This window comes from Protobothrops mucrosquamatus, unplaced genomic scaffold (assembly GCF_001527695.2).
Source record: "Protobothrops mucrosquamatus isolate PMUCROS unplaced genomic scaffold, P.Mucros_1.0 scaffold663, whole genome shotgun sequence".
Classification (NCBI taxonomy): Eukaryota; Metazoa; Chordata; class Lepidosauria; order Squamata; family Viperidae; genus Protobothrops; species Protobothrops mucrosquamatus.
The window spans coordinates 64,863-79,323 of NW_015386951.1; the positions used below are offsets into that span (position 1 = coordinate 64,863).

The following is a 14,461-nucleotide window of genomic DNA, read 5'->3' on the forward strand; positions in this document are numbered from 1 at the left end:
GCGCTTTAAGGTGTTAGTTACCACCTTTAAAGCGCTCCATGGCATTGGGCCTGGATATCTCCGAGACCGCCTTCTGCCACAGATTCCCTCCCACAGACCGGTACGCTCCCACAGAGCGGGCCTCCTCAGGGTGCCGTCGGCCAAGCAATGTCGGCTGGCGACCCCCAGGGGGAGGGCCTTCTCTGTGGGTGCCCCCACCATCTGGAACAAACTACCCCCCGAGATCCGGACGATTCCGGATCTCCTACCTTTTCGCCGCGCCCTCAAGACATGGCTTTTTCAACAAGCGGGTCTGGCCTAGGGAGAATTTTTAAACAGGGACAATTCTTAATTTAATTTTAACTAATTATACAGCGAAAAATATTTGGTTTTTTAACAGGTTTTTATGGGGGGATGATGTTTTAAGTGTTTTAATATGCTGTAAGCCGCCCTGAGTCCTATAGGGAGAAGGGCGGCATATAAATCCATGTTAAATTAAATTAAATTAAAATTAAATTAGTTGTGATTCTATTATCTCTTTTGGGTGACTGGATGCCTACTTACATTAGCTCAACTTTCCAAATTAAGCTGTGTTTCTACAGTTTTGCAAATCTCTTATACCAAAAGCTTGGACCTGATGTTTTCAACTGTTATGAGGGCTCCTCAAAGCTTGCTAGGAACCTCAGTTCTGATGCTGACCTAGCATTAACCAATGCATCCAAGCCCTTTCTTAATGGGGAGCAATGGTGGCAATTGCCCATGCTCCATGCATTGATGGAATGTCACCAGAACCAGGGTTCAGTCTTTTGGATTTCTCCTTGCACTCTATTGACTTTAATGGACAAAACAAAATTGACATTGGATCCAGTAAAAAAGAAGGGAAGGGTTCAACTGAACATTCATGGCACTTGGTGTCTTGAAAAACTCCTGAAAGCACCATATGTACAGGAAAAATTAACAGCAAGAGTGCTATAATACAGAAGTCCCCAACCTTTTGGGCACCAGGGACCGGTTCCATGGAGAGAGGTTTTTCCGTGGATCGGAGGGTGTGTGGTTTTGTGTGCTGCCTGCATCTTGTGGATGGGGCTTTGTTTGTTTGTGCAGACCGGTTGCTGGCATGCTGTGACCCGGTACTGGTCCACGGACCGGGGATTGGGGACCCCTGCTATAATACTTCTGTTCTATTCCATTTTTCTCCATGTTTTTTAATTCATGCAATTTTCCTCTTCTCTACTATGTTGCATTCAATTGCTAAGCCATTCTATTCATTTTGGGCTTTCATTTTATTCAGTTATATAGCACATATATCTTGCTTTTTAATTATACATGTTCACCCAGTCTCTGTAGCATAATCCACATATCCATAACCCAGGTAATTGTTTCTGATGTGGAGACATGGGTTATCATTTCACAAAGAGTCACTCCCTTTTCCCCTCCCAATTTCCTGAATTTTTGGTAGGTCTCTATATGGAATACTTCCTAAAGTTTGGTCTTTCAAACTTCTCCCTTTATAATTTTGTTGTTTCCAATATTAAGTGTCTAAACTACTTTTTGTTCCCTCTTCAACAGTTCTAACCTTTCTTGGATCTGATCAATAAATGTGTTAGATTTAACATTTCTTAGCTGAGTATTTGCATAAATAATCCAATAAATGAAGATATGTTTTGAAAAGAGGCTTTCCTATTCATCCTATCTTATCCTACCCTACCCCACCCTATCTTATCCTATCCTATCCTACCCTACCCTACCCTATCCTATCTTACACTATACTATACTATACTATACTACACTACACTACACTACACTACACTACACTATCCTATCCTATCGTATCCTACCCTATCCTATCCTACCCTACCCTACCCTATCCTATCCTACCCTACCCTACCCTATCCTATCCTACCCTATCCTATCCTATCCTACCCTACCCTACCCTACCCTATCCTATCCTACCTATCCTATCCTAATCAAGAAGGCCAGCACAACATTTCTTACCTGGTTGAGAGGCAATGTGTAGAGAGCTTCTAATCTGCAGATAATCCGTACAACTACATTTTAAAGCATCAAGAATATATTAACTCTTAGCTGATACCCAGTGCATATAAAATCAATTTTAATAGATTGTAAAAGAGGACTAGTGCTAATTTTTATCTAACTTTTAATGAATTTTTGGCAGTCATGAAAAAAGAGAAAATGTACTGTATCTCTAACAATATGAGGCCTAGAAACTACCGCAGTCGTAGTACAAATATCCCTCAATGGCAGGTAAACTGAGAAGAAGAAATGCAAACACATTTTTAATCTCTGGCTCAAGATTGCTTACCCAAGCAATAGTTCAGGTTGTTTTACAACTTACCATGAATCCTGTGAATGGAGGTTATGTGTGGCATGTTGCTTTCATAGGCTTCTCGGCTCTCAGGAGAAGATTTGGTTAGTGGAAGGCCAGATCGAGAACCCCACCATGCTTCCCTTCCAGGCTGCGGTGTGCCAAGAAAGTACCGACCAGCCTCACACCTGCCCCCTTCACAGGCTTGAGTATGGAAGTGTCTATCCTCAGTTAACTTAGAATGGTCAAGTGCAAAACCATAGCAGAGGGCACCACGATCCGAATATTGTCTATAGGCACAGGAAACATCATGATGCTGAGAGTTTGGTCTTTCAGTGGGATCCATTAATTGTGGAGATGCAGTGTCAGTCAGTGGACTTCCACCCCACTGGCTTTCATGATCAGATTCAGATCTTTCTGTATGAAACCCAGAATACTGCTGGATAAAAGAAAAGGGGGGAGAGAAGAAGAAATTAAGGGTAGATAAGTGCTGATCATTAATTTGATTTTCAAGGTGTTTAAGACCAGGTACAAATCAGTGTTCCTGAATAAAAAAAAATCTATATGCCGTTATGTGTAATATCACACAACCAGGAGGGTTTTTTTATTGTTTGTTCAGTGCATATCCACCTCTATTTCATTCTTCCTGCAAATACCTATTATGGAAATCAAATAGAGCTACATTCTGTTTTCAGTTGTAACCCTACTGGAAAAAAAATCTTTGAAAGCCATCTCCAGCCTCTCTTCTGTATTTTGCAAAAGCTTTTCATTACAAAGCTACAATTTATCTTGTGACGCTTCCATTATACATACAAGCAGGTATTCACTTCTGCTGCAGCAAGTAGACTTCTTTGAGCAGCTGACTGAGTCATCAACGCATTTCATTCTACCTTCCCTCCACTGAATGCTCTTAAGATTTGCTGGTCTGCCTTTGCCATTATTCTCATTCATGGGAATTTTAGACCAACACACCTCAGGACACTGAGCTGATGAAGGCATCATCTCTGAAATTATATCCACTGAAAAATGTCCTGCTTGGTTTAATCTCCTTTAGTAGGGAAGAACAGATTGGTCTACACGCTCGTCAATCCATTCCATCCATTTTATTTTTAACTGAAAGCAACTTACAGATATTTGTGTGTGTGTTTCTAGCATAAAGTTTTTTTGAAAGATGCATCCCTTACCATACTTTACCCTAATGTGTGCAGTTCATATTTTATTCATTTGCTTTAGAGACTTACATGTCCATCTATCTTATGTGTCATAATTATGGGCAGTTCACTCCAACAGTGATACCAACATAAAAGAAACAATATCCATGCACCTCAGCCTCCAAAACACAACTCCTGGTGCTCTAAAACAATCCTTCCCAATACATAAACAGTCTGAATCACTGGCATTCAGTCTCATCCTATCCAACAATTGGGGGGAAAGCTGTCTTTTTAAGGCCTTTGGGAAGACTAGGAAATGGGGAATTTGCTGGATTTTGGCAGACAGGGCAGAAGCCATAGAAAACTGCAGGTCCAAGATGGACATAATCTGTCTGTGGCAAGGGATTAAATGTTAACATTCCCCCAAACCCAAACCACAATATTACTGCACTGAGACAACCCCCCCCACAAGATCTCTATAAGTATTTTTGCTGTTTTGAAGGAACTGCATCCCAAAATTCAGAACAACATGAAATCTAAAATATTTCAATCTACATATTAATTTGGAAGGTCCAAGTCAAATCTGTTCAAACTGGAATTCATGAAAAATGGTCAATAATGCTGCTCCAGTGAGTTTTACATTTAGATTCCTTGGTTTAAAAAATCAGCAAATTAAGACGGTATTTCCCATCTCAAGTATTAATATGTAAAACCGGGAACATATTTTGGGAAACATTCCTGACTTCCCACCTGCAAGTAATCATTTTTAAATTCCTTTTGTCATACTAGGTCTCAGCATACGTTATTATTAACAGGATTACTCACTCCAAGTTCTTCTGAACAAATATTTAGAATTACCTATTATTACATTATAGCATCATTTATAAAGGTAAAACAGTTTTATACAAGTATCTTCTCTAGTTTTAAGCCCTACTTACTGTAATTCATGATGTGGGAGGGAAAACCTGTCAAAAAGTCACAATAATGGTTTCAACAGCTTGACTGACACATTGGGGTTTTGATTGTGTGGCTGCATCCACCATTTTGACTTTTTTCACCCTCTCCAGCTTACATCTCTGCTACTGGATTGGATCCACTGAAAATGGATCCCTTATAAATCTGCTCTATGTATCAGGAGAAAATCTTCCCCGTCACCTAATATTTTTACAATTTAAATGGCTTTTGCTTTCTTCTGTCAATGAAATGTTGAGACTTATTCTCAGGCAGCCCTAGACTAAACATGGCTATAAGGCCTCTTTGTTATCAGATATTAACTGATTTTTATTTTGCCTTTGACTGATTTTTAGTATTTATTCTATTTTCTCCTCACGTGAAGATATCTGAATCAGAAACCATTAACACAGGAACAATTCACTAGGAGTTTCATCTCCACAAGCCCACTCTAATTAAAATGTGCAAAAAAAAACAACCCCAGCCTTGTTTTGGTCTACGTGACAAGCTGTTAACATTTAATGTCTTGTTTTGACTGGTCTTGTCTAAGAAGGAAGGATGAAGGCACAACATTGGGGAGGAGGAAAACTAAACCAAGTGGTCTGAAAAAGGGAACAACATGAGAACCCAACATGCATGAACTTAAATTAGAAAGTTGATCTCTGGTCAAAGGACAAGCACAAAGGGGTTACCACTCAGCTTCAGATGACATTTGGCAGAAAATATGCATGGAGATAGGGAGGCTTTTCCAACCATATTTGGAAGTGTCTTCATTTTATTTTTTTTCCCACATCATAACTCCTATAAATTGTAATGTAGCTTGTCTAGTCAAATTACAAGACAAGGACTTGGGGCAAGCGCTAAGAGTTTACTTGGCTAGGAATTATGCCTGAAATCAATTAGTGCCTTCTCGAACTGAAAGGGTCCCTAGCACACAAGGAGGTCATATAATCTATTTCTGACCATGTTTAGTCAACAAGTGTTTCCCGGTGCAGAACGATTCCAACAAAGATGGATTGCTAGATGCTGACGAAGAAGGGGTGACAATTCCTGAAAGATGGTCTGACATTCAGTGCCATTATTAGAATCCTGAAAGTTCTGTTAATCCAAGAAAATCTTCATGAATACTTAATTTTAGGGATCAGCTGAAGAGACATCAGAGAATGTATATTTTTTTCAATGGTCATGCAAACATAACTTTTCATTAATAGAAATAGAATAGGTTCCATTCAGTGTATGTAAGTGGCAGTTCATAAGCCCTAAGGGAAGTTAGTTATGAATTCAAAGAAGTGTTTTTAATCCATCTGCTTTTATTTTGAGAAAATGAAGCTGCAGAATTCTGGAATCTGTTTGAAGAAAGCAGGTTGTGAGGACGGCAGCTGAATAGAAGGATTGTCAAAACTTGAGAATGATGAAGCTTCGATCAAATCACTTTATTTTTCAGATACATGAACCAAAGTGAGGCCCTGGTTCAAATCAGCAAAATGAATCAGGTGGCTTTAAAGCATTGGGTAGATTTTTTAATTTAATGGGTTTCCTGATGATTTTGGTACAGTGACAGGCAATGTATAAAGATACAACTTACTTCCCCATGTGGGAAATGTTGCGAGGGGTTTGCATGGCAGATGCCAACAGGTGTATTAGCACACCCAACATCCTTTGAAGCTTCCTTTTTCTTTCAAAGAGAAACTGCTACACAACCCTAGTAAGCTTTATGTTCTTTACAAAGTGTACAATAAATGGGGGACAGGCTAAGTCAAGCATTGGCTCATAGTTTTTTGAATAATGTGATAAAGTCTATCAATCATACTTGTTCTGTGTCATCCTCCATGACACTGTATTCAATTGTGCCAGTCTATTTCTGGTGTTTTCCTGCCTCTACTAATTAATTGACTAAGAATAAATTACCAGCAAGTCCCAATCTGTACACATCAGAATTCTGCCAGGGTTGAGATGTTCTGGACCTAAAGAGGCCAAACTTTATCATCATGCTCTTCCCAGCATGGTGCCCCATCAAATCTAGTGAGGAAAATTTTCTTTCAAAGTGAAGCCAGGCTCACACGTTTTCTCATCTCCCAGCATCCCCCCCCCCAGATCCAAAGTTCAGAAGGAAGACTACTCTATCTTATGGGCAATCTTTAGCATTTGACTCTCTAGAAGAGCAAATGAAAAAGTAAGTGCTTACCATTTTCTTACCAGTTTTTAAACATTTCTAGTTTAAAATAGGGTTCGGGCACTTGCTGCATTAGTTAAATAAGTTCAGCTTGGGTTCTTTTCTGGAAAACGCTGTTTTTAGTTAATTCCTACTATCACCGCCTTAAAAGAATGTAGGGAGGATGTACTCTTGAAAATTGAAAATTGAGGGTTATTTTCATCCAGGAGAGGAGGAGGAGGAGGAGGAGGAGGAGGAGGAGGAAGAAGAAGAAGAAGAAGAAGAAGAAGAAGAAGAAGAAGAAGAAGAAGAAGAAGAAGAAGAAGAAGAAGAAGAAGAAGAAGAAGAAGAAGAAGAAGAAGAAGAAGAAGAAGAAGAAGAAGAAGAAGAAGAAGAAGAAGAAGAAATTTAGATGTTTCCCTTTGAGCATTCACTACGAATGTTTTTAAAAAAAATCATATCTCAAGATGGATGAAATGGAATTGGTTTCCTCTTGGGGCTTGAATCATAAACTTTAATTAAATCATTCTGTCTTTAAATCTTGAACTAGAATCAAATCAATCTGCACAAGCCTACTTTATAGCAACCTGGTGGGAATAAATTCAAACAAAAGAACCCAACTCCAGGCTCTTGAAACCGATTCTAAATTAATTTCTCACAGCAACTTTTTACCTAGCAGGCTCAACGCATTATATTGATATGTCCCTTCTTTCTTCCAACAGTTTATAATTGCACATACAATTTTCCCTCCTCCAGTTTTAACCTCATAACAGCCCCTTCAAAATGGAGCTATTCTGAAGAATCCTTTTTCCTGTATGCTTCACCTGGAAGTTCTGCCTTCACTCTCAGTTGCGTAATGTTTGATAATTAATTTCTGTGAAACAAAGGCAAAAAAAAAATAGTAGATTGGGCCTACTTATAAATACAGATTCTGGCTAAAATGGACCAGCATCATCAGGGTTGTCAGCAGGTTTTATAACTGTTTTTACTAATTAAGCATTAATTCTTATATTAAGTATAAATTATTTTTTTTAAAGAAAAATGCAGGTTCTTTGTAAATACATTTGGCAGAGTGGCTAGAATAAAAGAAATGGTCACAAAAATCTTTAAACAGTTTCTTGACCACATTTAAAATGAGTTAAAAGTCTCTCTAAGGTGTAGGCATATAAATAAAGTATGGATTACTGCAACATGTCTACATGGAGCCACAGTACCCTTCAAGGTCACCTGAAAGTTACAAGTCCAGAATACCTTTGGTCCATGGAGAATTGTCACCATTGGTCTTGGATGGGGTGGCACTGCCTGGACTCATGACTCTTGCTTGAAGAGCAGGTTGTAGTCATGGCCTTTGCACAACTGTGAGTTGTGTGCTAGTTAAGCCCTTTTCTGGACCAACAATCTCTGCTCACAGTCACCAATGACCTAATCACCTCTCGTCTTGACTGTTGTAAAACACCCTACATGGGGCTGCCCATGAAAAGTATCCTGAAACTTCAATTGGTTCAAAATGCTACAGCTTGCATGGCTTTGTACTCATGTGTCACCTGTCCTGCAGGAGCTGCTTTGGTTGTCAATTTGCTTCCAAGTCGAATTCAAGGTGTTAGTTGTCACCTTCAAAAATTTACATGGCTTGGGACCAGGTTATTTGAAGGACATTTCCCGGTCACATCTATCTGACACACCAGAGTGGAGAGGCAGGGAATGTGAAGGGTCTTCTCTCCTAAGGAGGTCCATCTAGCAGGACTAAGAAGAAAGGCCTTCTCTGTGGTGGTTCCCTCCCTGTGGAACATCATCCGCATGGAGATAAGATTGGCTCCTACACTCTTTTACAAGGACTAGAAGAAGGCCTGGTTTTGCCAGATCTGGAGACTTCAGAGTGGGATAGAGCCTATCAAATGCTTCATTTGATTATTGACACTAGGAGGCTGGGGAGTTATTTTTTTTAACTGGGTTTTTATTGTAAGCTATGCAGTGTCACTGAGGGTGAGTTGGGTGGATGGCCATATAAATGTTCATAAATAAATAAATTACTGCAACACACACACAGTGTTCGTCATCCCGGGGTTTACCTATATTACACCTCTGTTGAGTGAGCTGCATTGGCTCCCCATTTTATTCTGGGTGCAATTTAAGATGCTGATTATTACCTTTAAAGCCCTACACGGCATGGGACCAAGTTAACTGCAGGACTGTCACTTCCTGAATTCAGAATGGATAGAGTGGACCCACTCCAGGTCCCTTCCCCTTAAACGCTGCCATCTTGTGGTTCCTTGGAAATCACAGTACTGCCATATGGATCTCTTGCCTGATATGTGATAGACCTTTACCCTTCTAGCTTTTCAGACACTACTTAAAAACTGCTTCTTCCCCAGATGTTGGGATAGTTACTTGTGCCCTGTCACCTCCCAACACATTCCACATGGTACTGCCCTGGAAGAGTATCGGGAAAGCTTCATCTGAAGCAACATGCAGTGACGTAAGCAGTTATAATAGTGGTATGTATGCCCCTAGAATGGCCAATGTTAAACTTCTGCTCGGTGAATTGTACTAGTTTGTTCCCAGATTCCCGGGTGCTGTTTCTAATCTTTAAAGCTCTAAATTATATGGAGCAAGGTTATTTGAAGGACTGTCTCTCCCAATTACATCTATCTGTACCTGTCTTATCAAGTCCAGCAGGAGGGCTATATCATGGGTCTTATGTGCTAAAAAATTATATCTGATGGGACATAAGAAACAAATCTTTTCTCTGTAGCACCTGCCCTTTGGAACATCTTTCTCCTGAAGTGAAATTAGCCCTGATTCTACTGTTCTTCCAGAAATCTGTTAAAATATGTTCTTTTTAGCAGGCTTGGGGACCTCATAGTAATAGGGAGCCTACGTGATTATTGTATTATATGTGCATTCTCCTGAGGTTTTATTTATAGCTTACAGTAATTGTTTTAATGGTTATTTAAGATTTGTTTTAATTGTTTGTTTTGTTGTACATTGCCCAGCATCATATTAGTGAGATGGGTGACTATATAAATTGATAATTAGGGAAATATAATATGTAGGTTAATTAAGAAAAAATAGATGGCATACAGGGGATTTTAGCTTAGGTAGTTAACTATTAACTATGTCAGAATTTATTAAGCTACTAAGCACCAGCCTATTTCAGATATTGGTGTTCACTGACTGTGAAATTTGTACTGCCTATTGCTACTCCTCCAGATCTTGATAGATAAACCGTTAGCAGTCCTTATCTCAGCTTCCAAAACATGTATGATTATGCAAAGAGAATCCTTTTATACCAAAATCTCTCCGTCCATCAAAAACGTCTGTTGCACTGAGCATCTGCAACTTCCTTCTTGATTAAACAAGTAGGGGATCACAGATGCAATCTACTTTACACACAGAACATATGTGTGCTTTTAAATCACTTTTATCTTGCCTTTTTAACTAATCTAACCCTGAAATATAAAGTATGGCCTTTCTGTTACAGGCAGAACAGATGGTGGAAGGCTTCGATTAAAGTAATGCAGCATAACCATTAAAATAACCTCTACTAATGGTGATTCTGTATCAGTTTTGAAACTGCTTTAGATCTTTTTAAAGCTTCACTTTCAAATTTGCAAAGTTTGAGATATAATATTCTAACTAATATATTAAATATTTTATTCAATCTGTTTAATTAATGAGACAATGAATGCATCATTAAGGAAATATGACTCAGTATGATTTGCTTTTATTTAAAATATTTCTATTCTCTTTGCTACTAACAAAAATAACTGAAATAAAAACTTTCTGCCTGTAACAGAAAGGCCATACTTTATATTTCAGGGTTAGATTAGTTAAAAAGGTAAGATAAAAGCTTTGGTTTAATTAATTATCAATAGCTATTAAAAAGCAACTACATTCTTTTAGGGTTGTTTATAAGCAGTGCAGTAATTGTCCTTGGTAAACATGGAGTTTTACTTATGCAGGCAACACTCAAACTGCCACTAAACCAAGTTTAATAAAAGTGATAGACTTGAATTATAGATGTTGCTCAAAAGAATTGTCATTCTTTGTAAGGACTCTTAAAAAAGACCTCAAATACATACATTAATGAATACATTCTGAAGTAAGCAAAGGGAAGTTGATCCATATTCTCAAACTCTGATAGCACACTTGCTTACAGCAGGGGTGGGGAACTATGGCCCCTTTATGGCTTGTGGACTTCAACTCCCAGAATTCCCAAGCCAGCATGGAGGTGGAGTCCCCAAGTCATAATAGAGCCATAGGTCCCTACCGAAGTGTGCTATCATAGTTCCCCAAGTGTGCTATCAGCGTTTGCTTACTTCAGAATGTATTCATTAATGTATGTACTTGAGGTCTTTTTTAAGGGCCCTTGCAAAGAATGACTATCCACCTAAACAACGAAATGACAGATTTACAGATTTACACTGCATTTTATTTTACCAAGATTATCCTTAGAAAAGTAGAAGTTTGATTTGATGACAGTGATGGTAATATTCAGCACATGAGCTCTAGAAAAATGCTATAATGTAGTTTCAGCTGAGTGTCTTGTATGCATTCAAGTTAAAAAGAAACATTAACACTATCAATTGTAACAAAATGCTGCAATGAATATTAATAATTATGTAGGCTTACAGGCTAGAAAAAGATTGATTGGATCATCCAACACTCTACATGGAAAGGGGATGCCAGATGCTCAAGATGCTTAGAAAAAGCTGAGGAACAAGAAACATTATTGCTGATGTATATTGGGTACGTGAGAAAGCCAAACAATACAAAAATTAGGTCAATATGTACTTCATTGATTATAGAAAATTATTTGATTATGCCAACCATGGCAAGCTATGGAACGCTCTTAAGAAAATAGAAACTCACAACAATTTATTGCACTCTTACAAAATCTAACACAGGACAGGAAGCCACAATCCAGTTTAAACCTGGCAAAACAGATTAGTTCCAGTTTGACAATATCGAGAGACGCTGCTTTAGAAGAAAAATGCAGTTTTAAAATTTCAGGAAGAAATACCAATAACTTGCGCCATACTTATGACATACTGATAGATAAAAATGCAAATAAACTGCAGGCTCTAGTGAGGAAAGATCAGTGAGCAAAAAATAGGAAAAAATGGGACTAAGATTATACATACAGATCAAAAAAAATGCAAGCAGAGATTTAGAACTGACAATGTAGTAGTGAATAGTTCCTGCCTTTTAGAATCAGTGAACAGTAAAAGAACTAGCAGTCAAGAAATATGCCACAAATTAGAACTTGGCAGAAGAACATGGATAAGATGCATTGACATTTATATACCTACAGTTGATGTCTTTCTCTGTGACATTCTAAAGAAGTGAAAGTTGGACTTTGAAGAAGGAGTTTAGAAAAAATATTGACACTTTTAAACTTAGCATTGGAGAAGTCTCTTAAGGACTGGATAACCAAGAAAACAAAAACTGGATCATAGAAAATGAGGTCCAGGGATCTCATTCAAAGCAGATAAAATTATGTAGGCACATATTTATGAAAGTAAGGATGGCCTGATATGTATAGAATTACCTCTAATGTCAAAGTTATATAATTCCAGGGCTTTTTTTCTCATAGAATGCCCAGAACGGAGTTCCGGCACCTTTTTGGGATGGAACCTTGTAGGGTAAGCAAGGCAGGTTGTTTTACGTGTGTGAGGTTTTGTTTTTGTTTTAGAAAAAAGCACCTTTTTTTTTTAGAAAAAAAGCACTGTATAATTCTATAACATACCCAAATTAAGCCTGCATTAAAACTTGAAAAGCAAACTCACGAATTACTAAACTTTTTGTTTATATTTTAGTTGACTTCTTTCCTTTGTCCTTTCCATTTTCATCCCAGGTATCCCTCACCTTTTTGCTAAGCCCGTATTCCTCCATATAAGTTGGACTACAATTCCCATTGTGTCCAAGCAGCATATTTTCTATTTATACCTGCTGGGAATAGTGAAAATTGAGCAATATATCCAGAGGTATTAAATTGGGGAAGACCAACATAATCGTTCAGGATTGACAACAATATGACTGAAGTCACAGAATGCCAATTTATTGAATGGAATCTTGTGAATTGCATATGTGAATGCACAAAAGCCTAAAATTTCCTATAGAGATCAAATTTAACTTTGTATTTTTCCTTTAACTATACTCTCTATATGTGTTATGGATGAGCATTTGCAATTTTGCTTGTTACAAGATTTGTGGTATGTCTTCAAAGTAATATGAAATAGCTTCTGGCCTTAGATCTCTAGTAATTAAAATCCTGATGCTGTTTACATTTCCTCTGACATTCCCTCAGCGCAGATATGTTGCCCAGTGATAATACAGACTAAACTTCTACCAGCAATTATACAGTTATGCTTCATTGCAAAACATTTCAGAAGGAAACTCAAGAATCTTTTCTAAGCATATGAAATCAAGTCGCTCTTACCTGTGGATAAGGTGATGTCCTAGATTTGGACTTTGCGGCAGGGAGACGTGATTTGCTTCCTTTTCTATTGTCAGTTATAGTTGGAATTGAGTTTGCATATGGGAAGGCCGGTTTTGTAGCCGAAACCTGATCGAGGGAGAGCTGAAGTCCTTTGTATTCTGTATCCCTAAATAAGAGGCATAAAATATATTTAATACAATCCCCTAAATACGTATAATTAATTTATACAGCTTTCATTTTTTTCATTATTTAAAATGTGTACAAATATGTGCCCTTTTTCCAGATAATTTTTTTTTAAAGGAGGAACCAGTACATGAATAGTAAGTAAACAAACCCTCAACAACTTCATTTGAAATGATTTATTAAGAACTAATGTATGTTTATCTTTGAAAAGATATTGGGGGGAAAAATTTATCCACCCAACATATTATTTCATCCTGAAAATTTCCTATCATTCCTCTTTCCCAAACTGCAGCCAGGTGTAATTTATTGTATTAATGGACAAGATTCCCAAAGCTGAACAAGTGTGCATTATATATTACAGTCTGTTTAGAATCTGAACTATACATCCAGATTTGTTAATACTTAATAGTGCTAAATTTAGAAAACATGATAAATAAGTGATAAGACGACACAGAGATTATTTCAGCTATGTGAAAGACTCTTTTATGACGCTTTTCTGATTTTTGCATTGATCGTTTAAACTGATAAATCATTACTTTCTAAAGACACATCTGCTTCCAGTTTACAGACAGAAGTAATCTAATTCACAAAACTGCCCCATAAGAAATTTAACTTCAAACAGCTCTTGTAATAGTCATGTGAAGTAGAACTAGAGATGGTTCAGAGGAGGGCAATAAGATGATCAGGGGTCTGGAGCAATTTCTCTAAGAAGAAAGGAGGCAGATAAGAAGGAACATGCTTTAGGTGTACAAAATTATGTATATTGTGAATAAACTGGATAAGAATTTATTTTCCCTTCCCCAAAACACTATCACCAGAAATCATCCAATGACATTGAATCTTGGAAGGATCAGGACAGAGAAAAGGACTATTAAAAATGTTAGACAGTAATTACATGGGATTAGTTTAGCATTTTTCTTAAATGGTAGAAAGTATACTTGTTTATATATCCAGCCAATTAGTAGTACCAGGGTTCTGGCACCTTTTTGGGATGGAACCTTGTAGGATAGGCAAGGCGGGTTGTATGATGTGTGTGAGTTCCGGCACCTTTTTTTTTTTTAGAAAAAAAGCACTGAGTAGTACCATTCATTAATTGCATAAGATAAAATCTTTAGTCCTCCTGTTGTGACCTACATGTAAAGAAGAGATCTCCTTCAAAACAATAGGTATATCAAGACTTTTCACATGGCGGTGAGTATATTTGGAAGTGGCGTTATTTAAGCTTATATAATGAAACAAAGGCATTGGATTCCTTTTAATTCCATAACAGCTAGGAT

At 37.7% G+C, this 14,461-nt stretch overlaps 1 protein-coding gene across 1 annotated transcript in view; it reads right to left on the reverse strand.

Moving 5' to 3' along the window:
- The window catches only part of SIM1 (SIM bHLH transcription factor 1), a 69,764-nt gene that overhangs the window by 5,349 nt on the left and 49,954 nt on the right, over positions 1-14,461 (reverse strand). Inside the window, exons 9-10 of the mRNA XM_015818007.1 lie at positions 13,002-13,167; positions 2,336-2,741 (exon numbers count right to left, since the gene is read on the reverse strand). Of these exons, the coding sequence (XP_015673493.1) occupies positions 2,336-2,741; positions 13,002-13,167 (572 nt within the window). The remainder of the gene's footprint in view (positions 1-2,335; positions 2,742-13,001; positions 13,168-14,461) is intronic.